This window comes from Xiphophorus maculatus, chromosome 16, assembly GCF_002775205.1.
Source record: "Xiphophorus maculatus strain JP 163 A chromosome 16, X_maculatus-5.0-male, whole genome shotgun sequence".
NCBI classification, from domain to species: domain Eukaryota; kingdom Metazoa; phylum Chordata; class Actinopteri; order Cyprinodontiformes; family Poeciliidae; genus Xiphophorus; species Xiphophorus maculatus.
Genome location: NC_036458.1, coordinates 19839502 through 19866133, shown reverse-complemented (window position 1 = coordinate 19866133; position 26632 = coordinate 19839502). Strand labels below are relative to the sequence as shown.

Sequence of the window (26632 nt, the reverse complement as noted above, 5' to 3'; positions counted from 1 at the left end):
TATAGATATAAAAGCTTATATAAAATTTTAAATTATATTATTAATAAGATTCAAAAAAAGGTGGTCCAAACGGTTTTCTTTGATACTATATATTTTTGTTGCATTTTCATTTTTTTTTATATCAACATTAATTTCATTCTTAATTTTTTTTTGAGAGGTTGCACAACTAATTATGAGTAAAGCTATCAAAGAAAGACATTACCTGTTGCAGAAGCCAAAGTGCCGTTGTGTTCTTTATATGCAAGATGCCGCCATCTTGTGGTTGGCAGACAGAAGGGCAGCGCTGGGTTTGATTGGGACTGTCTGGCTGCCTTGAGCTGCTCCACTTCGGTACATCGTGGAGAGATGGCGTCGCTGTCATCTCCTCTGAGAGCCTGTAGAGGAATATTGAAAGAGTTACGTGCCATTCAAGGGCCGAGTTACAAACAGTCGCTGGCTTATAACTACGTCATAGATCAGTTTCGCAAGAATAAGGTGAGTTTAGCCCCAGCTTAGCAAAAGGCTAATATTAGCTAGGCTGCTACCAGCATCCTTCAGTCTCGTAGCATATTCCTAATAAGTCGTATTAAGCATATGCTAGTTGTCAAAGCTCTTGAATCGTTTACAAGCAAGGCCAATGTAAGGACAACAGAACCTGACACTCACAGGCGGTTGCCGTCAAATAATAAAACATTTTAAAAAGCAAGGTGAGTTGTTGTGAAGGGCATGCTAGCATTAGCCAACTGCAGTCCTCGAGCGCCACAGTCCTGTAACTTTTTCGACGCGTCCCTTCGTGCATACTGACATAAAATGACTGAACTGCTTCGCTATCACGCTATGCTGATTAGCTAATGTTGGAGCCAGGTGTGTTGAAGCTGAGACGTAAAAGTTGCAGGACACCGGCCCCTGAAAACTGAAGTTTGAGACCACTGGCTACCCGTTGAATTAACTTTATTAATGACTGCCGGGCAACTTTCTTCATAGGTTGTTTGCTTGTTAATTCAGTTATAACAATTTGCTGTAGATACCTGCTTTAGTGGTAAATAGAGAGACAACTATAAAATACATTATTTTGCTCAGGACACTTTATGTAATGTATAACTTTAACGACGCCTTAATAGTAATAATAATGCATAATTAATAAAAACAAGGTTTCCCCGAGACAATTTGCTAAGCCCGGTGGGTAGGGCATCAGCAGACATTCATCCAGTGATCTGCCAGGTTTTTGAGTTAAAAAAATGTTCAAAGTTGACAAGAAACTTGAAAATATCACTTGATAATTATATGTTTTTGGGAGATTAATATCTGAACACCAACTATAAAGTCTTAAAAAATGCGGAAAAAAAATTTTTTTAAACTTAAATAAATAAGCAATGCTAAGCCTGGTGGGGCTACAAGTAAAGCCTGGTGGCTCGCCAGGCTTATAATACACTGGGAGGAAACCCTGAATAAAGGAATGTGTTTATCCGCAGTATAAAGTAGATACCTCCTCAGTAGATACCTATTTAGGTGCTGTTTAATGTTAAATAAAATGATGATTTGATAGTTTATAGCAAAATAATTGTTCTAAGCTTGTAATTACATGTTTAGCTCTGCTTTTACCGCTGCTCTATTTCACATGTGATTTTCAAAAATCACTCCACATTGTCCAGAATGCGTCAGTGTGTGTGTTGTTTGCCATGTAGGCTTAGAGCTTGCATTATTGATGCTTGGGAGAACATGGCTCAGCAGGAATACTGAATGCATGTCTTGTCACTGAAGCAAAACAGCTTAAAGCAACTCTTGCTAGTCATGTCAAACTGTGCATTGCTCTCTAGGCTTTACAGTGTACATTAAAGTATCTAAATGGACCCTACTCTGTGCTATTGTACTTGCAGTGGTGGATGAATGTCAGAAAGCTCTTCATTGCGCTTCCCTTATTTGCCTGAAGTGTATTCACTCAGTTATTCGTACACTTGACGTTTTTGCATTTTTAGAACTTCATGAGTTGGAATACCAACTCGGTCACAAGTCAGACTGATAGGTTTATTTGTCATAACCTGCAAAGAATCAGCCAGAGACAGAGATTAGGTTTCTTTTAATTTCTTTTCTGCAGAATAGGAGAATTGAGAACAGACGCGACGAATCGCTGTCAAACACTGTCTGGACTCAATTCTGCCAGTTCTTTCTTTGCATTTCTCTTTATTGTATAGAAAAAGGAGGTTGGGCTTCTTCACACAGTCACACAGAGAATTGACCAACCGTCTTTACATTCTGGAGCCTCCTATGGACATGCCCTTACAAGGGCATGTGACTGACCACAACTAATCAGTTACATATGGAACTAATAACACATGAATGTTTAACGTTTTTAGCTTCCAAGCAAACATCCTAAACAAAGTTAATAATATACTACACTACAAAAGAAAGAGAAGTTAAGTAAATATAAAAAGAAGAAGAATATGAGAGTAATAATATGAAAAGAATAATATGAAAACATAACTTGTAAAATAAACTCATGAGTAAATGAACAGGAGGATAATTTTTCTAACACAGACCATTCTTATGGTTTCCTGCCATGCGTTTTTCTTTAAAGTGATGGAAATTACTGTAATTTAATCGTTTTACAAAGAAACGATTTGTTTCTTTCTTTTTCCTGATCGCAGGTTACAGGGGAAAGGTACTGCAGAGCCCAGCAGGAGGCGCACCACGCCTCGCTCACATACCTGTGTTTGCTGACGTCCACCAGGAACCACCTGGCCCTCCACAACCTCTACCATGGCAAGGGAGAGCGCAGCCCAGAAGAAGTGGCCGGCCTGGTGGGGCTCAGGCTGCCCACGCAGCCAGGAGGGAAAGGCTGGGAGAAGTAGGGACAGCGGAAAGTCAGTCTGCGGGAGAAAATCAGGAAACGCTCCTGGAATTACATTTATATGGACAGTGGATGGATCGGCTGCCTTCATGTAACTTAAACTCTAGGAGTTTGCTTGTTGTGGCATTGTGGACTGATGGAACTTGTTCTTCATTCTCCTGAGCAACTGTCGTTCGAACCGAGGGGGGAAAAAATGTGAACTCATAAAATTAAAAAATAAAAATGTCAGCTAAAATATAAAACTTGTTAAAACCTTTGTATTCAATAGCAGCACCTCAAAAACACTGAATATCCCATTATGTGGTGTATGTCTACTCATTTAAAGGTAATCCTATAAATGGTGATTAATACTTGACTGTATGTAAATAAAGCTTCTTTGTTTTTTTGAAGTTGTGTGTAAATGTGCACATGAACAAACAGGCTAAAATAAATGACCATCAATATTTAGCTAATTGTCCAATTTATTATTTGGCTTTCATTTCCAACATCTCAATGTGAAATCGAGCTTCGGGATATGACCTCAAACCTTTTTTTTTTTTTTTTGGCAACAAAAGTAAAAATATGCATATTTTAGTCATCCAGAAAGTGCAATTTCTTATTTGTATCCAATACGTCTCTTGAAAAGTATTTGTCTAAAGCTTCATACAAACTTCTGTTTTAACAATCCTGTGCATGTAAAAGTGTATCCATGCATTACTGAGGGAAATGTTTCTTAGGTTTCAGAAGACAACAGTCAATAAAGCCCATGTAAGTAGTTATTTTTAACTCAAATGTAAAGACTTTTCTAAAAACCGATGGAAAATCCAGAAAACGAAGTGTAGAAGCTTGAGATGGGAAAACTGTAGAAACCTCACCAGCTAGCTTAAGGCTATTCCATTTGTATATTAGTATTCACTTACACGTAGCTTTAACATTTCTTCCAAGAAAAATAAAGGAACAGATAATGAAATTACATTTAAAACAAGAAATGTTAAAATGGTAATTCAACACTAATAAATAGTGAAGACCTAACAAAGTAATTGTTGACCTTCTAGAAAAACCTATAAAAAACAGTTTCTGTTCATCTCTGCTTTTTAGAGAGTCGGCTCCAAACCCAAGTATAATGAAGCATGGTGGTGGCTGCATCATGCTTCTTTTTTTTTTCTAGCATGGACAGGAAAAATTAGTGGAGCTGATTGAAAGATGGACACTAAGGATACAGCCAGAGCTGCAATTGAATGGTTTAGATCAGAACATATTTATGTGTTAGAATGGTCCAGTCAAAGTCCAAAATTAGAAGAGGCACACCCAAAAAAGATCTGCAGCTGTAAATAAATGTAAAGGACTGAATTTATTTGATTTCTGTTACTGTTTATGTCAGGGCTGGTTTATTGCTTTGATGTTATTGAAAAAGTTTGTTTGTTTTTCCACGAAGCCCTCATTTGCAAATTGTTGGAGCAAAACCAACAAAAAGAGATTATCAATTTTTGCCACACGCTTTCCAGACAGCCATGGCTTTTTACATTGACCACGTGGGCGGTTGTCCAGGGCGGCATTACAGAGAAGGAGGCTGAGCATGAGACACTTTAATGTAACTTTTACAGCCTGTTTTTATGGATGTGCAGGAAGAGTTCTCTGCTCTCTCAAAAATCATACCTCCCCTCCCCAACCACCATCATATGATTCCACCCTTTACCCCCATTTTTTTTCTTTTTTTTTTTTGTGCTCTTAGTGTGCAGCGGTGACTAACGTTGCCTTCAGTGTGAATTAAAATAGACTAACCCTGCAGCAAAGCATGCTCACAGTGGCACAGGGGAGGGAGGAGAGAGCAAGACGTGCGCTGCTCATGTACAAACCCCAAACTTAACATGCGCAAACGCAGCCGGGACAAATCAAACGCACAAAATGGGTAGTGACAAAGAAACAACTGTAGTGTCAAAATTGATTTCGCGATTGCGCGTCTCCCGGTCCTGCCATCCTGGAACAGAAACCAGGTGACCGAAAGTGGCGCTGGAGGTTTGTAGCTTCCAGAGAGGTGGAAGTGGTGCGAGTAAAAAAAAAAAAAAAAACATCAGCAAAAAACGTTTTAATCAAGTCGGCGCAACTTTAATTATTCCGGGGGGAAGGAAGGAGGGGATGAGCATCGAGCTTGGAGGAGAAGAGCGGGAGGCGGGGACAGCGCGGCGGCTGCTTCGGTCATTGGTTTGTCGGAAGGTGCAGCATCAGCTCAGCAGCATCATCTTCCTCCTCGAGAAGAAGAGGAGGGGCGGGGACGGGGAAACAGCTGTTGAGGGAGTTCACAAAGACGAGGTGCTTAGTTGTTTTTGATTTGCAAACCGCAGATTGTCTCTCCGGGGAAGCTGGTTGCTGGAGGAAGGGAGGGCAAAGGCGTTACCAGGAAAAAAAAAAAAAAAAGCGCACGGAGCGACGAGAGTGGAAGTGACCAACGGAGCGATGTTTGGCATGATCAGAAATTCGCTCTTTGGGAATTCAGAGGAGACCGAGTACAAAGTGCTCAGCAGCGAGACTAAGGTAAGCAGAGAGACATCTGTGCGCCTTCTGCACGATGGCTTAGGTTTTGTTTGTTTCTGCGCAATTTTACGCACAGATTTTTCTGCTGTCCTCTCATCAAACTCCCGACTCTAACATTAGACACATGCAGCAGAATTTATTTTTAAAACGCAAGTCTCTCACTCGCCCTGTAACCTTGGCAGTAAGGCTAATTGCCTGTGACCTGTGAGGATGCCCGCTGACCCACAGCGCGCGACCGCGCAAAGAAGGGAGCCCCGAGGGCCCGTGTGGCTCCACAGGGCAGAAACGAATAATGATGGAAACGCGTGAGAGTGAGTGAGTCAGGTGGCCGCACATCATGGCAGCACCATGCTGGGTGAATCTGTTCTGTCAGGCTGCACAGCTGGTTGGAGATAAATTCAGAGTAGAGAACGTGTTCAGCTCACAGACGGGGGAAATACTCTAAACATACAGCCAGAACCATGTGTTATGTTGGCCTAATCAAAGTCCAGACCTAATTCAATTGAGGATCTGGGGGAAAGGACATGCCTCGACAGCACCCCAGCTTTAACAACAAACAAATGTACGTTTTTCTCATTTTTATTTTATTCTTTTGTTTTTACAGCTATGCATAATTTCCCTTGCATTTCACAATTGTGAACTGGTTTATTTTGATCATTATGCATAACTGATTACTCTGGGCGTCATTTTTAACACACCATCCCCACCCTGAAACATTGTGGTGGCAGCATCATGCTGTGGAGATGAATATTTTTCCAGTATCTATGAGAAAGATGGTTAGTTATTGAATTTGCATGAAAAATATGTTAATATGTTCGCGACTCGACGCATCTCATTGAGAGTTGATCTGACGACGTTGAACAAAATTGCTTCAAAGGGGCAGGATGTATGTTTTCCAGAGACATAGTCACATTTTATAGCAAAGTCAAGTAGCAATGTTAACTTCAGCTGTTACCAAAATGCAAATATGACTTAAAGGAAATTTTTCCGCTTGATTTGACGCGTTGAAATTGGGCCTCTGTCTCTTGAAAAACTCCTGCTCATTCTGAAACTCCGCCTTCAAGAAGTTACCAACTTCTCTCCTCTGTTAACCCTTTAACAAAATTTTTACCAGCATTGCACTGAGAAGTAGCTCCTATAATGAGCTCAGCAGATCAGTCAGTTTCATGCAGGTGTTTGCTAATTGCTGCTGGCTAGTCTGAAGGAGCTGAGCAAATGTTTGATGCGATCTGACATACTGAATAAAAAAAATGTCAATTTTAACACACTAGATAAATATCTGGTTAGGTTGTATGGCAAAATAATGTAAATGTATTCTCAACGCAGACTTTATATTCTACCTACTATATATATAATCACAATAAAAACCAACAGCCACTTGACAGCTGTGAAGAAAAATATTCTTTTAAATGTTTGTTTCATGTTGTTTTGCAGGATGAAACAACAGCTGGCTTCAAGAGTCCTTTCTAAATACCCATCTTTACATGACGTGCACTTGGCCATGTCAAAACAGATCTGTCTGTCAGTGAGTGAGTGTGTGTGTGTGTGTGTGTGTGTGTGTGTGTGTGTGTGTGTGTGTGTGTGTGTGTGTGTGTGTGTGTGTGTGTGTGTGTGTCAGTACGGGCCGTGTTCTCTCATGTGGAATGGGAATCCGCTTTTATCTCTTTGTCTCCCACTCAGAAGTTGTCTTTTGTTCGCCAGATAAACGAACAAAGGGATTTTGAAAACTCAGCAACACATGGCCCATGTGAACATCCACAGTCCAAAGAGGAGGAGTTTTATTGGTGGTCTTCAAAAATAGACATAAACACAATGCCTGTTAAAAGTTTACATACACGCCTCACGGAGATGAACAGCATGTAGATAGCTGACTTTTCTTATCACCGAAGTTTTATTTCATTGATCTGACTTTGCTTTTTAAGCAAAGCACATCATCTCTGAGTAGAGTTGAGGTCGGGTTCATCGAAGAAACTTAATATCAGCCAGCTTTACCCATTTTAAGACCAGTACTGATGAGTGTTTGGGATCACTGTGCTGTCGGAACAACCAATTGTGTCCGAGTCTAAATCATCTTACCCAAATTGTTCTCCTCTGATGAAAGGAAATTGGTTTGGATTTTCAGGAACAATCAAAGCTCAAGCACGCTAGAAGATGTTGGTACAAACCTTGTTCCAAAACCAACATCTTCAAACTCCAGGAGCATCATGCATAAAAAGAGTTTTCACACGGAAACTTGGCGTACGGAAAAATTTAGAAAAGCGAGGCGCACAAAAAACTTTGAATGTATAAAGCCGTGCGGACACGTGGCCGCGCACCTTTCCTTTATACATCCAAATTTGCGGGAAATGGAGCGCAGCTGCTGGTCCGCCCTGTCGCCTCCATAAATACATATGTAAATTAGTATAAATACTAATTTATACTTAGTATAATTAGTATTTAAATTAGTATAAATACTAATTTATACTGCCACCACCTGAAGCAATAACCATGGCAACATCCTTGTTTGTAACAGTACAAGTATTTATAATAATAATAATTACATATATTATTTAAAAGGTGCTTTCAGGGAACATACGGTAACCTCACAAAATAACAATAATAAATTTTAAAGAAAGAAAACAATCCAAATAATAATAATAAAAAGAAAATAAAGAGATCGTGCAAATGCCTGTTTGAACAGCAGAGCGTTCAGCCGGGATTTAAAGACAGACAGAGAGTCATTTGAGTGGGTAAAATGGACGTTTATTAGAAGTAGTGGAATCATGTGCATAAGTTGTACAGTTTACAGAATAGAGATGCTTTCTGTCCAGTAAGGCGCATTCACAAAGCGGGCGGCTCGACTGAAGGATGGCTGCAGCTGGACCGGTACCGGTACCGCACGGCTCCTTCTATCAGTTCTGCTCAGAGCTCCGGGATAATCAGTCTGGATTAATCTAAACGCTAATAAACCATCATCACCATGATGGTTTATTATGATTGATCATATAGATCCCAGCAGATCTATATGATCAATCGCTCCCTCTGAATCCTTCCCTTGGCGATGTTCTCCATCAGATCCAAAGCGCTCCACAGTTAGCAGCTCACCTTTGCGCAGCTACTTTTATACGTGTGATTGTCTACACACCTCCATCGCCTTAAAAATAATCAAACCTGTTTGGAGTTAATCTGCTGATCCAACCATGTTTTTGTTTTTTTGTGAGAATGAAATTACCCCATAGATGCATTTCTTTCGCTTCGGCACACAGAACACTGCGTTACATCTTTATGGGACAAAGCTGAGGAAATTTATTTTTTACATTCTAGTGAGGTTTTCGCATCCTTTTATTTTTGCTTTCTTTATTTTGTGTGTGTGTGTGTGTGTGTTAGGTTATTGTCTGAGGACAAATGGGGTTCAGTTTCATTGTGTAGTTTAAACAATAAAACATTAAAAACGTTTAAAAAAAAACTAAAACATCGGGTTTGATGCTTCTTACTCTAAATAACACTGAATGTAGTCAGATTTTAGTGTATTTAGGTGAGTTTTGACACTTTGTAGTTTGATATTGTCCACAGAAAACGTTTGCGTGGCGGCCGCACATTTTCACGCCAGCGAGAAAGTGTGCGTGTATTTACGCAAACTTTGACGCAAAGTTAATTTTTATAAATGCGTGCGCACATTATTCATGCATGAGGCGCCCGGGTCTTTTCCTTTTTTTTTCCTGACTTAAATCAACAGAAATGTCCGTTTCAAATTTGGGTACATGGCAGCTAAAACTTAAAGAAGTTGCAGTGTCCCACAGTTATGACTTATAAGGTTAATGTAGCATTTCAATATGGTCGCTCCTCACATCAGCAGGTAGCAAGCTGCGCTGGAAATCTATGTATGTTAAAACACACATTTAACCCTCCCGTGGTCTTTGCACAACACAGGGGGGGCACGGTAAATGTCCTGGTCAGACAGAGAGGAAGCAGGGAGGGCGGGAGGGTTGTTCCGTCACACCATCAGTTCCCGATACCACACCCAAAAAAACCTCTGACACGCTGGGTCACTGTACACCGCCCCCTCCCCCACACAGAGTAAAAATCCTGTGGGGTCAAAGGCTATGTAGCCTAAATGACCTCAACTCTTCAGACCGAGGGAGGGTTAAGAGTGTGTCTGAAATCAATGCAACTCTAAGCTGAACAAATTAAAAGTTGTTATGCTTCAACTAATGTTTCTAAGAGGTAATGCGAACAATGTTCAAAATCTCAACTTCTTACCCTGGAACATTGTCACCTCTGGTCCTACGGCAAACCCAGCTCTGAGTTCCAGGGTAACTGGAACACATCGATGATTTGGAGTGGCCCTAATCTCAGACAATTTTAAAGTGGAGCTAGAAGAGTGTGTGAGACCCTCTTTTTCTCCGGGAATGGAAAAGGCCAAAATTCCAGCAAACTATTGTGAACTCAAAACATTTGACCCAAAATCACAACTTGTGGCTTTGGAGATAGTAAAAAAAAAAAAAAAAAAAAAACACCTCTCGCCATGATTCAGTCAGCAAACAAAAATAATCTAGTTTATCCCAAACGACCCAAAAACGGCAAAGTTCTGGATTTACCGTCAGAAAAAAGGCGTCGAGAGAAAAAACGCCTTTTTCGTACGCCCCGTGTCAAGATCTGGCTTCTGCTGCATAAAGCATCTGTCTGACACTTTTAATTATAACCGACAGCTCCAGAGGAGATGCCAGGTGGGGCACATTCACACACTCACAGGCTGAACAGCAGCAGCAACAGTGGGTGAAACTGAGCTCAAACCCCGCTAATGAGCACAGAGCACGATTTTAAAACCAAAACGGCAGAATTTTTATTTATTTTGGTGTAAGCCCTTTTTTTCTTTTTTTAGGCAGAGGCTAATTACAATGCACATGCTCACATAGACACACAGCCTGCATGCACATGACAAATTAATTGCACTGTTGCACAGAAGCAAGGCCTGTGCTTTCGTGTCAGCCTCGCACAACTTTTAACGTCGGCCCCAGTGACAACTTCTTCAAAGCTAACTCTTTAATTGCAATGCAGGAGCATGTGGATCTGACACGAGATACAGCCCAGTGCTACCCTTTTCGCTGCAGAACTGGAATTAATGCCTCTGGAGGAACATTTGTTGAAGCGCTTTACTGAAAAAAGAAAGTGCATTTAGTACCTTGAGACTGGGAAAGAGGATTGAAAGTTACACATTTATTTTATGGGATGAAGATCCCATTATCTGAATGATACTTCTTAGCATCGCAGGTTGCTCATGGGGGAGGAAAATAATCCCAAACGGCTCACGCACGAGTAAAAACATAAGACATAATTTCTCTGTTTTCATTTCGTGCTACAGGTGTCACACTGCGAGCAACGATCATCCTCAGCAGCCGGCGGTTCATTTCTCGAAGCGTTAGAGAAATTAAACTGCAATATGACGCTATTAAATTCCAAGCGACACACTGTGGAATACTTCGAAAACGACAGCGTGTAGCAGGAGCCACGTAGCAGGGGCGACCGCGCTCCACGCTGACCCCACATAGTGGCCTGCTTTTAAAGCAGATGTTCGTGTGTCACCTTAATGCCGGCGCCGCGCCGTTACGTAAGAGCACACACATCTCTGGCCCAGAATCCCCCGTGAGCTCACTGAACCCTGCAGAGCAGAACGAGACATCTAATCGGATCGGGGCGAACACGGTTCACGTGGGTCTGCCCACTGAGGGTTTTGTGTGGCCTTTGCGAAGATTATTCCCACTCCTTGAGCTTTTTACGTATTTTGTCACGTCAAATTTCGAAGTAATTCGTTGGGACTTAACCAACGCAGGCCGAGCGCTGCTGTGAACTGGAAGGAAACAGATGGTTGCCCTCCATTTTTTGTTAAAACAAATAACTATGTATCTGAAAAGTGCAGAGTGCTTTTGTTTTTAGGCTCCCTAACAGCATTATTTCTACAAATGTAATACTTTAGGTGTGTCTTTCTACCAGCTTCGCACGTCTTGACACAGACAGATCAGTCAGACTGGACAGCAATTTGAAGTTCTACTTCAAATTCTCAATTAGATTTTGATATGGACTTTGACTAGGCTACTCTAAGGCGTAAATATGATATGATCTAATCTATTCCAATGTAGCTAAGAAAATAGTCCTGCTCAGGTTTCATCATGAGGATGGTGTGCTCATTATGATGTACGTCAATGGTGTCCAAAGCGTGGCCCGGGGGCCATTTGTGGCCCTTCAAATGATTTTGACCCCTGACCACAAGTCAAAAATGGTAACAATTTTGGCTAACAAATAAAAAAAAAAACAATCGCTAAGCATAAAGTTTGGAAATTGCCTCTTTTTCTTTTAATAAGGCAACAGTCTGAATCCTTTTTATGTTTTGGATTTTTAATGATAAACAGATTTCACAAAAACTGTTCATTGTTGAGCTGGTAAAACAAAACAAAAAAGTTTTTGCATTTTTAATTCGATTAACTTTGTTGCTCGCCAGTAGTTTAAAATTGCAAATCATGGCCCCCAGGACAAAATGTATTGGACACGACTGATGTACACTGATACTTTTCTACCCAGAAATTTTTTTTACATGTAGATCAAACAGCTTAAACTTTTGGTCAAAACAGACCGGAGTCCCTTCCACCACATATTTGCCGTGTCTCCTGTAGAGAAAATTACATATAGAACTTCTTTTTTTAAGGCTTTCTTCTCACCACCCTTCCATTCATCCCAGACTTGGAGGAACATATGGCATAAACAAACTAAAATTTGTGTCACAATCGTCTGTGTTTCAGAAGGGCACCACTTTGTTTGCTCCGAAAACTATTAGCATTCTCTCGTTTCTCTTTGTTCCACAGAACGGAGTGGGCTTTGAGGTGAGACGGTACGATGCGGCAAAGTACGCTGCCGTCTACTCAGAAGGAAGGACCTATGAGCAAGTAATTGGGGAGCTGGTCCGGAAACTGCTGACGTACATCGGTGGAAACAATGAGCAAGGTTAGAAAGAGAAACGCTTGAAACCCACCAAACCCCACTTTACATTAATGAAACATCAATGCATCTTGTCGTATATTTCAAATCCACATTTCATTTTCTAAGGTGAGGCCATGGGCATCGCATTTCCCATCATCATCACGGTGTACCCGCGGAACGATGGCGTTTTCTCCCGACGTCTGGCGGTGGGCATCCGGATCCCCAACGCCTACCAGCAAGACCCCCCAGCTCCCACCGACAGCGCCATCGTGGTGGAGGAGCGGCCCGGCATGACTGTATACACGCTGTATGTGCCATTTGTGACAGTATATCTTATAATAATGTTCATTATTTTTTACAAAATCAAGTTGTTTGTAAAAGCTTGCAAGACATATTTGTAATCGCTGGTAAATTGGATTAAGAAAGCTCAATCCAACACGCAAGAGCTGATACATTATGTTTAGCCTATTTAGTATGGAAGGTGATCCAATGTCGTCTACTTTATTCACTTTTTATTTAGAGTCGATGCTATGAATGCAACCTTGTAGGATCACAAGGTTGCATTCCTACAAGGTTGAAATAAAAAAGACGAAATAAAAAAAAAGAGATTTGCACAAATCACTCTTTCAAAATGCTTAAGGACAATGTTGGGAAAGGCCAAGTCAAAGTCTTTGACTTTAAGCTAATAGAGATGACGTGAGCGGTTCAACTGAGGAAATGCACCAACGCCCCAGAGACAAAGCTGTTCTGTAGAGTGAACTGGACTGGAAATACCTCCCAGCTCAAGTTCAGGACCGAGTACAGTAGCACCAACGAAGAAGCTGCAGTTCTTACACAGAGGCAACGCGAAATACTACACTTCTGATTCCCATTGTATGCGCTGCAACTGTTAAGACATTATAAGTGACTACGAGTTGAAATTTACCCGTTCTGTTCCGTTTTTGCAGACAGTTTGGCGGCTTCGCCGGGGAGAGCGAGTATCGGGCCGAGGCCTCCCGCCTGACGCGCGCCCTGGGCGAGACCACGCCCTTTCAGCGCAAGCAGTACTTCTGCTGCAGCTACGACCCTCCGCTCAAGCCTTACGGACGTAGAAATGAAGTTTGGTTTCTACAGGAGGACCCGTGAAAGCCCACTCAGTCCCATCTGATGCTTAGTCCTCCGAAAAAGGAAAAAATGTAATCTTCACCTACAGCTGTAAACAGAGAATGGGCTCAAAATGAAGCTGGAAGAAGCGAGACGTTCTGTATCTACGCTTCCTACACTAAAAAAAACCAAACGGTATTTACCATAAGAATGACCAAAAGAAAGGAAAGACAAAAATATTGGAAACTAAATTAGCTTCCACTAACATACATATAGTTTGAGACTTGTATTTGTTTTTTGAAGGTGATAAATCCCAACAGAGTTCCCATGTCTTTGAGTACTAATTTGCACATCTTTAAATGACAGTAACAACTAGAAACATAAAGAAAAGTGGTTGCCAAAGCAAGCTTCTTCTATCTGAATAAGATACTGTAAAGTTAAACCATTAAGTGGAATTAAACATTTTGAATCAGACGAATGGCAGCTGTGAGGAGACCTTTGGTTGTTTGAGCCACAATACTTTGTCTAAAAATATTCCGTGTTTTCAGTGGCGAGTTTTGTGTTTTAGTGCATGAGATATAAGCTAATTTTTACTTCGTGAAACTCTACTGTTTTGTGATCCATCTGTACATGTAGGCCGGGGTTTAGTGGTCGATGTTAATTTCATTTTTAAGGCTTGAAAGTGTTTTATTGCATAAATAAAAGCATTATTCAGTTATAGTCTGTATTTGCTGTTCTTGTCTTTTCATTTGTGCGACACAAAGTCAGTCAAAATCTCTTATTGTTTGATTACTAAAAAATCGGGAAACTCGTATTTAGGAGAGAGTGGCAAGAATAAATCCTGTCTGCATTTTTGACATACGCCTTTTGGGGAAGACAGCAAGTGCTGTGGTAAAATAAGACAGACATTTAACTTTTAGGTTATAGAGCAATGAGTTAATCTAAAGTTGATTGATCTTACCGAACGGCTTAATTGACATGCGGCCATTTTCTTGAAAACCCGAGGTTTCTCTTGTAGCAAGAAGGCTAACCGTCTTTGCATAACACGAACGGCTACATTTTTCACAACATGCTGAATAAAAAAAACCCACCATTATATTTTAACGTTATTTTGTGTCAGCTGTATTAAATACTTACCCAATAAAGCGTCTCTTTCCCGTTCTGGTAGAGCTTCGCCATGTTTAATCCTGCGTCAACTGTCTCCACTTAAACGGCGCCCTCTGCTGGATGGCGGCCAAACTACAACACTAGAAAAAGGTCTAAGCGGACTTTTAATAGTTAATCGATTGAAACTAATTTGAATCTAATACAGCATTAATCGGAAATTAATCACAAGTCAATTAATGGTTTAGATTCCTACTTTTAGGCCCATATACAAAAAAAAAAAACAACAACAAAGACATTATAACACCATGATGATGGCGCCATCATGCTGTGGGGATACTGGAAGAAAATATATTACAGGTTGCAAAAGACCTAAGGGCTGCAAGTTCATACTTAAAATACAACAACTAAACAGAAAAGCAGAGGGTGACAAAAAATGCAACTATTCTGGAAGATGTTCAAAAACTCACACTTATTTTAAATTAAGATGGTGTAAGAATAAAAAACATTAAAACTTTAGCTTTAATATATGAATCATTTATTAGATTTAAATTGGAACAAAATTCAGCAGAAAGAAAGAGAACTGCAAAAAGGTATTAAAATACAGACATTTGATTAAACTGGGTAAAGTATCTACTTACTACATCTGTGTGCAAATAATCCATCAAACAAACTGTAACTGTTGCACACTAAGGAAGATATATAGCCTGCTGGCCCCATAATGCTATTAACCAGCAACCAACGCTTTGCATTCAGAAGAATCAACAGCAGCAATCACTCATCAGCCTTGAACTAGGCCATGTAGCCCTGCACTAGTGTAATAACTGGAGTTCTGGTGTTAGCTTGGATTTGCAGAGATTGCACACACATACGAAATCTTTAAGAATCCTCTTTAGCCCAAACATTGCACTGCTTTTTATCATAAACCATCTTAAAGAAACACAACATTATGAGAACAAGAGCTGAAAATTAAGCTATTTTATCTTATTTAAATGAGTACAAAGGACACATTCATAATAGATTAAGTTGTTGATATTTGCTATATGTTAATACACACACACACACACACAAAGAAAGAAAGAAAGAAAAACTCAGTATTTGCTGTGATGTTATACAAAAGTGTTTTTTGTGTGGAATTTTCTTCAGGAACCGCAATCAAATCGGCAGAAAATGGTTCGTTTATATGTTTATTTTGCATTTTATAAGTTTAGGTGTTTGGGAATTATTAAGAAAATAATGCATTTCCTATCTGAAAATGTAAGTAAAAGTTAAGATGGTCGGTTTTATAATGACAGAATATCAAAGACACAGTTACGCCGAGAGATCACCGATTGTGCCAGTAGCCTTCAGTTTTTAATCAACCAAGCAGTTTTTCCATCAACTTCACTCGCCTCGGAATCGAAATTGGGGAAGCAATAGGAGTGCCATGAAGGTGTTCAGTCTTTCTTCTTGTCGGGGGAGTTCGGGTAAGGTGCGTACGGTGGAGGCCGCTCCTGTGGTGGACATAAAAGAAAAAAAACAGTTCAGTGGCGTCCCTAAAAAAACGGACGGCTGACGAGGTCGGCGCTGCTACAGAAGCTTACCGCGGGCATGTAGACGGCGTGCGGATTGCTGGGATTATAATACGCGCTGCCTGCCGCTTCGGCCGCCTTCGAGTTACCTGTGCATGAAACGAGACGTGACAGAGACAAGAAGATTAATGCTGACAGTCGTGAACGCAGAACGCGTTCAGGGTACAGACGCTACAGCTCACACCACTGTACGGCGGGGAGCGCACGGTTAGTCACATGAATCTTAAATGACAGCTCCGGAAAATCCTCCAGACAGAATCAAGCCGCAGTCCCCAAGGAGCAGGACGGGAAACGTCCGACTGAACGTCCACCGAAAACGAAAGGACGTGTCACCCTGGAACAATGGGTCCTTGCATATGAGCACGGGAGGGGAGTGTTTGCTGAGAGCTCTGCATGTGAGGATTGTTTAACCTTTGTAATTATGATGTTCAACACATGAGACACTAGCAGCCCTTCTTTTTATTTATTTATTTTTTTCCCCCAAAATGATTCATCTTGAAAAAGACAGATGAGATCTGATGGGTGCAGTGGCACAGGCTTAAAACGAGAGAGGAGAGAAAGAGAGAGAGAGAGAGAGAGAGAGAGAGAGACCAACAGACCTGCAGGAGGTGGGGGGGCGGTCCAGTTCTGAGGGGGTGGAGCCCAGTTCTGAGGTGGCCCAGGGTAAGGAGGGGGCGGGGCCATGTAGTCGAATCCAGATGGGTACATTCCTGGAACAGGAAAAAGACAAGAAGGTCAATGGAAGAAAAAAAAAGAAAAAGATGTGTACAATTGTGAGACCTAGATAATATTTGATGTATCAAGGGCTGTGACTAATGATTATTTAAGTTATTGATTAATCAGTTATTCTGACGACTAATCAATTTATCGGATTAAAAAATTTGGCAGATTTTTTTTGCTTAAGCCCTTTTTGTGCTGAAATAAAATACATTAAAATATGCAAATAAACAAATAATTCAATTCCTTTTTTTAAATTGGAAAATAAAACCCTTTGGTGTATGCTTGATCATTTGCAGTAAAGGATGCAGCTAAAAAACATATTCCTTACATCAACATGTGAAAAGATCAGCCATTTCTGCTTGGCCAATCTGTTCACTTTTTTTTTTTTTTTTTTGGATTAACTGATTAATAATTGGATGGTAAAATGTGCTTAATATGAAATTTTTTTTTCTTCAGAATTTAAGGCAGGTAAAACTAAATCTGTGCCACCTAAGTATTTTTGGACAAAGGTTGATATTTTTGTACATGTTTGGCCTGATCATTGATCTAATAATTGATTTCAGCAAATGTTTTTGAGTCTGTATGCCCCAGTTAGCAATTAATCTATCACTAAACTAATTAATAATTAGTTTTAAAAAAATCAATTCATCACAAAAAAATCGTAATTTTATGTGTCATTTTAATTCCACTTTGTGTGCTACTTTGTAGAAGTTTACCACACAGGAGCCCATTAAAATGCGTAGAAGTTTGTTGCTGTAACCTCACAAAATGTGAAAAGGTTCAAGGAGTGTGAATATCTTTTTTCAAGGCACGGCAGACCAAATTGACATAAAAAAGGCAGAAATATTGTTAAATTCAGTGGTAGGCACGGCCAAATGAAAAGCTAGCTTTGGCAACCTTAAAGCACCAATCATAAACCTCAGTTCCGCTAAAGCACTACAGTATACCAACATGTTATGTAGCAGGAGCTAATGCAAAAGCACTACATTTAACTACATTGATTCCAACCATCTCAAATTTGTTACAGGCACATGTACCTGTATGGTTTGTGCTTCAATTTAATAGTTTTTTTAGTATTGCCAATTCTGTTGCTAGTTTTGCCCAATTTACCACAGAAGGGCTTCAATTGAAAGATTTTAAACTGGTTACTGTTTAACAATGGCTAACTGCGCTAAATGTTTTCAAAGTTAGCTAAAACGCTAAAGTGCTAAACCAAAAATTTCCTCCACTATGAGCACGGCAGCGGATGAACGCCCACCACTTATGTTAGTACATTTTCGGTATAAAGCATTTAGAAACAACTTTACCAATTTCGTACAATATGTACACTAAAATCTGTACCTGCTGCTGCTGTTGGATAGGGGTAGCCCATATTGCCAGGAGCAGTGGGAGGGGGAGGACCCTGGTAGAATCCATTCTGCTGGGGAGGGGGCGGATAAGGATAGCCGGTAGGAGCCGGTGGAGGCGGACCGTACCCGTTCACCATTCCGGGTGAGGGGTAACCATAGGCAGGAGCCCCGTTCTGGGCCGGAGCAGCACGGGATGCTAGTACACAAAAACAAACAAAGGTTTAAAGGCAACATAAACTGTGTGCACTTTTTATTTATGAGCTTGATATCATCCAAAATGGAATAAAACAACTAAAAAAAAAAAACACATATGTGAATACAAACCATTTGTGGCCAGTTTGAAAAGATGCTGCCCCACTTCAATGGCTCCTCCGCTGGGAAATGACATCTTGAAATGAGCCTGACCTTCCCAGCCGCCTGAATAAACAGTTTTGATTAGAGAAGCCCTTAATTACAACATTAATCCAATTGATCATTGGTTCCCTATCTGCTAAAAAGGACACTCACCACCAGGCTCAGCCGACACGGTGCCTTTTATGTAGTTGGCGCCAAACACTGGTTGCTCAATGCTGCAGCCCTTCATCAGATAGTAGGGGAACATGGCTGAGCCTAAGCAGTCCTTGTTGTTGCTGGACACGAACATCAGCTGAGAAGGTGAATAACAACAAATAAAGTTGTGTGAAAAACATGAGCATCACAGCAGCATCCTAAGCATGTTAACTACACAAAAGTGAGTTACCCTGTATGGAGTTAGATAAATGGTGCCTTTCTTGGTCCCCTTCAGCAGATCAGTCTTGCAGGAGACATCGCTGAATGACAGCTCCACATTCTTACATTGTCTTAAGACACTAACAGGACAAAGAAGATATAAAAGATTTTTTTTTTAAATTAACCAAACCCACAAAAAACAAAAACTTTCAAAGACAGTGAATATCCTTACTATGAATCGTTGGAGTTGTAGAAAACAATATGATATCTTTTCCATATATAATGTATTCTATTATATTATTAGACTAAGCTAATCTCCAGAGATGCACCAGCTAATTAGCCAGAAAATTAGCCCAAACTGGACTGTAATCACATCATCCAACAAGATTTACATTGATGCAACTTTTTTAGCAGAATAGTTAGATAAAAGTCAGGGCTGTATACTTCAATGCAGTTTCTTTTTTTGTTGTTTTAACACATTCAGATTGATTAGAGATGCACAGAGATAATGTTTTTTAGAGTGAATACCAATCTTGTTTTACTTATAATATTCAATAATAAGTTTTATTTGATGATATCTTTCTAAAACCAAAAGACACCTTGCAGAGAACAAAAAATAAATAAATAAATAAACAAAACAATTAAAATTCAGGAAAATTTCACAATAGTTAAAATCTCAATTTAAAGCAAGTAAGCCAGCTTGAACTATCACTTTTAAAGTGTCAATTTATATTCCCTTCAAAAAAATGTGGAGTTTTGGTTTCATTATGGTAAAGTCTAAGGTAGAGATTGGGTCAACTTCTCATTGCAGGTAAGTGCTTTTGAGTATTCTTAGAGATAATGTAAATAAATAAATAAACAAATAAGGCCAAAGCTCTGTGACATTTTAGGTAACTTCGATATTAGATACTTGCGGTTTGTAACCCGAGGTTGCGTCAAATTGGTGCCGGATGAGATTATTGACGTAACAAAATGTCAACATGAGAAAAGCAGCCATTACTTCCTGTTATGACAGACGGGGCTAACGAAATGAGTTAGCCAAAAGCAAAACTACATTTCACAAAAACGTAGGGGTAAAAAAAAACAACAAAAAAACAGACAGCATTATATTTTCGGTATATTGTTAAAAAGGTAAAGTTTAAGTCACAGAAATTCGGGGTGTTAAAAGAAAGCGCAGCTGCCTAGCGGGCTAGCTTTGCTAATGCTATCCCGTGAGCTAGCTCCACCTGAACAGATGTCAACAAGCTTCATGACGAGACGACAGCCGCTTAGTTTATTACATAAACCCAGAAGAAACCCCATAAAACACGCACCTTTCTCCGTTATTGATCAAAACTCCGCCGTTTTGCGAATGGTTCCGATTTAGAGCCATGTTCAGGAGCCGTGTGAAACTTCTCCTGTTGCCTGTGGTCGACGCTAAAGCCTGGAATCGTCACGGATGACACAACGCTTACGTCATCACACCGTCTGGAAACTCGTGACCTGACTGGAAGTTTTCTTGCTTCTTTTTTTGTTGTTTTTTTGTTGTTGTTTTTTACTTATCCTTGAATGACAGATATGATCTTCAAATATCTGCTGAACGCTTTATGAGAAAATGATTCAAAAATATTATGAACTTTGTACGCCAACTATTGTGGATGAAAAGTGAGTCCATAAACATGTTGAGTTTTTGAGGATGCTTAATGTTCCAACATCTGTGCGAGAATACAGTACAGACTGTATATTAATTTGTATATTGCAGTTTAATTTGAATCATATTGATCTGTACTGTACAGTTCAATATGAGTCACAGTTTTGTTAAGTTGCTGCAAAACAGAAATGGGTCATATATGCATCACTAAGAAAAGATACTGTATTGGCATTAATAGTTTGGATGAAAAAGGTAATAAAATGTAAATTCTAGGAAAAAATAGAAATGTAATTTATTGTCTTGTAGTTAATTGTTGTCAGTTTCATTGGAATAATGACTTTATAAATATTAATTGACCCTTGATCTGGACTCATAACAAAGTACTTGGTTGCCAAAAAGGAAGTTTACTTCTGAATAATCAAATATATCCGACAAACCAATTAATTAAAAAAAATATAGAAATAACTTAAATGAATCTTTGACATTTTGTAAAATAACTAAGAAAATAATTTCACAGCTTCTCTTTGAATGTATTTGTAAATAATTTTGGTCTTAGATGGAACACTTGATCCAACTGTGTCGTGGCATTAAGATTAAGTAATTCAGTTTTAACATGACAATATTATCAGTTAATGGGGTTTTTTTTTAGTGATCCTTTTTCTTTAAAATGTAGGACGTCGTATGAAGCTAAATTGGGGCTATGAAGCCGGTTCAAAACAAGCTTTTTTTGATACTGAAAGACAAATTTTGAAATATCCCTCCTTTGTGTATTTTTTCTTATCTTTTTTTGCTTTGTATTGTAAATGTTCTAATTTTCGTGCTAATTTTTATATCTCCATATGCCACGTGTTAGATGCAGCCTAGAGTTGTCCATTTTGATTCAAATAAAAATTATTACTATTATTCTTTTATTTTTCTTCATTTTCACAGACGTGTTAAGTTTTCTGTTTTAACATTTAGTAGTTGGTAAACCTTTTTTTTTTTTTTTTTTTTTTTACAGGTTTGTGCGCCGTTTAAAACGTTCCGCCACCGGGGCGACATTTTTGGCCTCGTTACAATCTCTGCCATTTATTCAGTATATCGTTTTACAGTTCTGATAGTAAACATAATTAATCGTGACGGGTTGAACTTCATCAGATAAATGTCGGTAGAACTGAAACGTGAAGCTCTCTGCTTGAGGAGGAAACAAGCGCTGGACTAATTAACGCTAATTACCACGAGTCGCGTAAACTTCACTTAGAGTCACACAAAGACCTGGGAACCTTGGAGACAAGAAAGAAAGACAAAAAAAACCCAATACAAATTAAAAGGAGATGAGTTACAACTACATGAAAGCCAGACTGGCTTCTTTAGTTTTGATATTGATGGCGCAGCGCTGTTGCTGCGTCTCCAGCTTTCAGGGGAAGGAAAAGCGGCTGCAAAACGCACAGCTGGCTTTACCTGCAGTCACCTGCTCAGTCCGCGGGATTAAAGCGGTGTTTGGTCCGCTGGTCACGAATAAACTGCATGTCAGAGGTAAGATCGCGGCTGTTGCCCATTTCAGTCATTTAGTTTAAAATATCTCAAAGTTATTTCTAATTAATCTTTTATTCCTCCCCCCGGAAATACTCTCTCATAATTGCGTTTAGACCTGTCGGGTGCTCCGGTCCCTTTAAGTAATTCTAAGGGGTCCTGTGGAGTGAAGGTGGGTAAAGAGAAGAACCAGAACCTCTCGCTTTTCAGCAGATATGACAGCTGCTATGCAAGGATAGAGGTAAGACTTTAATTTATAAAAAATAAAACGTAAAGAAAGTATAATCCAACTCTGTGCATTGCATATTTGACTCCTTTCCCTCTGCAGGGCAACAAAGTGGTGGTCCCGCTGCTGGTCCAGTTGACAGGAGAGAACCGGTGGATCAGAGTAAACATCAGCTGTCCTCTGATCAAGAGAAGCAGTCAGAAAACCCAGCCGATGTCGTGTGAGTGACCTCTGACCTAATCATCAACAGGATCCAATGGATACTGTTCAACTCTTCCCACACGACTTTCTTCTTGTCGCACTCAAATCTGTTTAGTGTCCAAGCGAACAGTTTTCCCCGACCAACTGGATCGGTTGTACTTATAGTAACCCAGCTCTTTTCTTCCTCCCACTTTGAGTTAGTCTGTCACATAAATACCCGATAAATATTGTATGTCTCGGAATGTTTTGTGTTTTTAAATGTAAAAAAGCAAGCTTTTTTAAAAAAAAAAAAAAAAAAAAAGGCAAATGAAATCATAACACTGAATGCTTGGTTATTGTTCTTAGCTTCTTCTCCAGCTTCCCTCGGTGAATGCAATGCTGATGAGTCCCTGCGTTTAAACTGTGGTCACCAAAGCATCACCAGCAGCGCCTGTCAAAAATTGGGTTGCTGCTACGACGCTCAGTCTACCGCCTGCTACTACAGACTTAACGGTACAAGGAACATTTCACCTCTCAGAGATTGTAGCTAATACAAAAGAGAAACAACCCTCCCCCCTTTTAATGTTTTACCAAACTATTTCCTTGAGTTGCTTTTTTTTTATTTAGCGTGCTCTCTGGACGGACACTTTGTGTTCACGGTCAAGGCTACAGACACCCATCCGCCCATTGACCCCAGCAGCCTTGCGATCAAGAATCAGCCTCACTGTTTGCCCGCAATCTCAACTTCAGATACTGCCGTCTTCAAGATGGGAGTCATGGACTGCGGCACGAAGATGAGGGTAACCCATCACGCCTCAACCTGGTATCATTTCATACCCGACGTTCATTTCCAACAATGTAGAAGAAGGAAGTTCAAACCGTTTCTCCCATCAGTCGTAATGGACAACAATCATATGTATCTGCAAACTCCAACGTCTCTGCTAGACTGTATGTTGAGGAAAAGATGGATGGAGCTAAATGCTGGACGGTCCTGGAAGAAAATCTGGTGGAGGCTACAGGGAGAAAATACCTTCCAATAGGACTATGTCCCTAAACATTTAGTCCAGATCTAAAAAAAAAATGATGCTCAGATTCTCTCCCTCCAATTTGTGTAAAGATATTAGACATAATCCAAAAGATCGGCAGCTACAATTGCAGCCATATGTCCTTCCGTGGCATTGAATGCCAGACTTTTTCTATCTACCCTGTTCCTTCCACTTTAAAATTCGACACTACTTATGTTGGCTTTAGTTTAAAATAGTTTTTCACTTTAAATGTCCAAACTGAATCCTTTTATGGAGGCTAAAGCATTTGCTTTTTCTTCTAGAAAGATGGCGATCTGGTGATCTATGAGGTTGAAGTGGAGGAGCAGAACAAAAAAAAGAAAAGACATTCAGCCTTCAGGTATTGCTTACCCTTTCCTTTTCTTCTGGTGGTACAAATGAGCTGATGAGATGTTGGAGTCGTTTTTAAGTCTGCAGGTTGAGTGTGAATATGACGAATCGGATCTGAAACATGCAAAAGACTTGAGGTCTTTGTATACCGTTACCAATCCACCGGCTGTAGTGGCACAGGGAACCATGAGGGTGCAGATGAGATTAGCTACAGGTACCAGAATCGTTCTTTTTATTTTTCTGCAGCTTCAGCTGCTCAAAACCCATTTCTGACCTACTTTGGTTCCTTTCTAGATTCTTCCTTTACCAACTTTATCCAAGAAGACCAGCTTCCCCTAAAACTACCGCTGCGTCAGACGGTGAATGTGGAGATTTCCATCGTCCCACCGTCCCCTGACCCTGCACTCTCGCTGCGTGTGCGAGACTGCTTTGCCTACCCCGCGTCCAAGCACTCTGTGTGGACCCTCCTCCATGATGGGTTAGTAGGGCCTACAATGCGTCAATCTGACAATCAATGCTGGAATGTCAAAGTGGAATGGTTAATGCTTTTTTTTCCTTACCCCTGGACAGATGTCCTAACCCTCTAGACACCATGAGAAGCTCTGTCCCTGTGGACAACCAGGGGAAGACCACCACCTACTCTCAGGTCAGGCGCTTTGATGTGAAGACCTTTGCCTTCTTGGACCCTGATACTGGCAAACCAAGTGTAGAGCAGGTACCCTTATCTAATTTTACATTTACTTTTGGATATTTTTGTTTTAAAACCTGCATTAGCATGCTGTTAGCCTTTTGTAAGACTCTATAAGACCTTTTTGATTAAACGTTTTTGGGGTCTTTTGATTGTCCAAGCACAGAGTGCGCTTAGCCTCATATGGCTTTTCAACATAAATAAACCAACAATGATTGTCGTCAAAGCTAACTGGTGAAAGATTTTCACCTATCCGTAATGGATGCAAAAAACCCGGCTAGCTAGAAGGTTATCGAGGGTATTTTAGCAGCTAGTTGTTGTTAGCCTCAGCCGTCAGAACACAGTGAAAATGTCTGTTTGCTACTCAAATATTTGCCTGAGAGAAAAGGCCAGCAAACAAAACAAACTGTGAAATTAAATAGTCCTTCCACAACTAACTTAGTTATTTATTTTGTCTTTTATTAAAGACTAAATAAAATTTTTAAGAGTATGAATGAGGTGCGTCGCTGCTGAATTGGCATAATTTAATTCCCTCTAAATATAAAAACACTTTTAAAGGACATTTAGAGAGGGGTAATGTTTCTGCAATAAGCTTATTTTACACATCTATACCAGCGATGCTAATGAATGTGGCTCTTTTTAGATGTACTTCTACTGTTGGGTGGAAATCTGCACAGAAGATGTTGACTGTGCCCAGCGTTGTACTATCATCTGTAAGTATGACTTTCATATATATTTATATATATTTTTTATTATTTTTTTCTTTCTGTTCTTTAACTGTATTGTACCTCCGCAGCATCGGATGCGGAGCGACAGAGAAGGCAGACCCCTCCTGCATCCCGCCAGGTCCAGCTCGTCTCCGTAGGCCCGCTTCAACTGGTCCACGAAAACGCAGAACTGGATGACCTTCAGTGTGGAAAACTGAGCAAGCGTAAATATTTCAAATAAAGCGCTCGGCACATTTTTGATGATTGCATCATAATGCAGCTCTTCTCCTCCTTTCCTAGTGTTCAGAGTGATGGTGTATGTTCTGTCTGGCGTTGGTGCTGCCCTGCTGCTGATCCTGCTGTTTGCTCTTTGGTCAAGCATCCAAAGATGCGGCTGCAAGCAGAGGGCCGCTACGCGAGACTTTAAATAAACCGAATACGTTGACCTGCATTATTATTTGCAATGAGTTTGTTTTTGTTACTACGCTCCAAGTTTAAGTTTACCTTCTAAATCGTGTTTTTTGGGGATTTAGAGGAAAAGGAAATGAACTTCTGCAGCTCTTCTAAAAATAAAGTGCATTTCCATTCTTGCTTTGTATACAATTTCAGCCTTGGGGCTTCTATTTTTTTCAATTATGAAAATCTTAATAAAATTACAGTTATGAGATTTTACACGGTTTCTGGTTAGTGAGAGACTATGACGCAGTGGGTTTAAGATCTCAAAGGCATTTGAACCAAGGAACCTTAATTGCGTCCATTGTTGTACAAAGGCAGTTATCAACTGGATAAATCAATCTGGGTGTAGATAAAGTACCGTTTGCACTTAAGCAGGACAAAGCTAAGATGCATAAGACAAGAACAGCTTTTAGAATAGAAAAACTGTGTATATAGTTTTTCTTTTTCTGATTTATAGATTTATGCAAACATGCCTCGGCACTACATCCACTACCCTGCCACAGCTGGGCAAATTGCATCGCTGCACTCTCCTGCTAATGTGCGTTTCCTTGACAACAAGATGGATTGGATTAGAAGTGGGACATCTATAAAGAGTTGTTTGGAGTTGATAAAAGCAAGTCAAAGTTAAGATCAGAGAGCGAGCTCCAGCAGAATGTCAAACACATGGTGAGGAGCCTCTAGAAATAATTACATTAAGAAGCAGGATTCATAAAATTAATATAACTGGTCCTAAACATGCAGGTTTTTGATTATCATATTAAACTCTGCATCATTTTCCTTTTATTATTCTTTGTAAAAGTATATTAAGAGCTCAGAAACTGCAGCTCTGAGGAGGAGTTGCGCCTCAAAGGCGGAGCTAGGTCCACCTAGGCGTTATGTTTTCCACAGCTGAGTGGTTGCCACGGGAGATTCAAGGATTGAGCATTATAACAAGCTTTATTGTTTCTTCAACTTGCTGCGATCCTTTATTTTTTTAAAATCCCCCAAAGTCTCGCTTACTGATAGTTTGACAGCC

General features: G+C 40.1%; 4 protein-coding genes across 4 annotated transcripts; 3 read left to right on the top strand and 1 right to left on the bottom strand.

The window, feature by feature from the left end:
• Positions 1-271: 271 nt before the first annotated feature.
• fmc1 (formation of mitochondrial complex V assembly factor 1 homolog) lies at positions 272-3274 on the top strand. The gene is made up of 2 exons (XM_005810899.3): positions 272-474; positions 2625-3274. Exons 1-2 carry the CDS (start codon positions 346-348, stop codon positions 2826-2828), a joined length of 333 nt encoding a protein of 110 aa, XP_005810956.2. The 5' UTR covers positions 272-345; the 3' UTR covers positions 2829-3274.
• A 1788-nt stretch (positions 3275-5062) lies between these two features.
• Positions 5063-14063, top strand: hebp1 (heme binding protein 1). Its single transcript, XM_014473249.2, has 4 exons — positions 5063-5338; positions 12175-12313; positions 12416-12596; positions 13237-14063. The coding sequence occupies exons 1-4, from the start codon at positions 5261-5263 to the stop codon at positions 13412-13414; spliced, it is 576 nt and encodes a 191-aa protein (XP_014328735.1). The 5' UTR covers positions 5063-5260; the 3' UTR covers positions 13415-14063.
• Positions 14064-14997: 934 nt separating this feature from the next.
• Positions 14998-20268, bottom strand: wbp2nl (WBP2 N-terminal like). Its single transcript, XM_005810898.2, has 8 exons — positions 20138-20268; positions 18856-18964; positions 18624-18762; positions 18441-18533; positions 18109-18312; positions 16647-16757; positions 16060-16136; positions 14998-15969 (listed from the first exon to the last, which is right to left on the bottom strand). The coding sequence occupies exons 1-8, from the start codon at positions 20194-20196 to the stop codon at positions 15913-15915; spliced, it is 849 nt and encodes a 282-aa protein (XP_005810955.1). The 5' UTR covers positions 20197-20268; the 3' UTR covers positions 14998-15912.
• Positions 19532-26631, top strand: LOC102222805 (zona pellucida sperm-binding protein 4-like). The gene is made up of 13 exons (XM_023349344.1): positions 19532-19635; positions 21455-21969; positions 22083-22207; positions 22295-22412; positions 22739-22885; positions 23000-23172; positions 23700-23776; positions 23847-23980; positions 24061-24244; positions 24337-24481; positions 25098-25167; positions 25251-25385; positions 25462-26631. The coding sequence occupies exons 2-13, from the start codon at positions 21768-21770 to the stop codon at positions 25590-25592; spliced, it is 1641 nt and encodes a 546-aa protein (XP_023205112.1). The 5' UTR covers positions 19532-19635; positions 21455-21767; the 3' UTR covers positions 25593-26631.
• Position 26632: the final 1 nt, after the last annotated feature.

What these genes read in the sequence shown, in the direction of transcription:
- fmc1 (XM_005810899.3), top strand. Translation starts at nt 346, where the DNA reads ATGGCGTCGCTGTCATCTCCTCTGAGAGCCTGTAGAGGAATATTGAAA. An exon ending in ATCAGTTTCGCAAGAATAAG is followed by an intron (nt 475 to 2,624) that starts GTGAGTTTAGCC and finishes TCCTGATCGCAG; the next exon opens with GTTACAGGGGAAAGGTACTG.
- LOC102222805 (XM_023349344.1), top strand. Translation starts at nt 21,768, where the DNA reads ATGAGTTACAACTACATGAAAGCCAGACTGGCTTCTTTAGTTTTGATA. An exon ending in GCTGCTATGCAAGGATAGAG is followed by an intron (nt 22,208 to 22,294) that starts GTAAGACTTTAA and finishes TTCCCTCTGCAG; the next exon opens with GGCAACAAAGTGGTGGTCCC. An exon ending in GCAAACCAAGTGTAGAGCAG is followed by an intron (nt 24,482 to 25,097) that starts GTACCCTTATCT and finishes GGCTCTTTTTAG; the next exon opens with ATGTACTTCTACTGTTGGGT.
- hebp1 (XM_014473249.2), top strand. Translation starts at nt 5,261, where the DNA reads ATGTTTGGCATGATCAGAAATTCGCTCTTTGGGAATTCAGAGGAGACC. An exon ending in TGCTCAGCAGCGAGACTAAG is followed by an intron (nt 5,339 to 12,174) that starts GTAAGCAGAGAG and finishes TTTGTTCCACAG; the next exon opens with AACGGAGTGGGCTTTGAGGT. An exon ending in CGGTGGAAACAATGAGCAAG is followed by an intron (nt 12,314 to 12,415) that starts GTTAGAAAGAGA and finishes TCATTTTCTAAG; the next exon opens with GTGAGGCCATGGGCATCGCA.
- wbp2nl (XM_005810898.2), bottom strand. Translation starts at nt 20,196, where the DNA reads ATGGCTCTAAATCGGAACCATTCGCAAAACGGCGGAGTTTTGATCAAT. An exon ending in TTGATCAATAACGGAGAAAG is followed by an intron (nt 18,965 to 20,137) that starts GTGCGTGTTTTA and finishes TTGTCCTGTTAG; the next exon opens with TGTCTTAAGACAATGTAAGA. An exon ending in TTTATCTAACTCCATACAGG is followed by an intron (nt 18,763 to 18,855) that starts GTAACTCACTTT and finishes TCACCTTCTCAG; the next exon opens with CTGATGTTCGTGTCCAGCAA.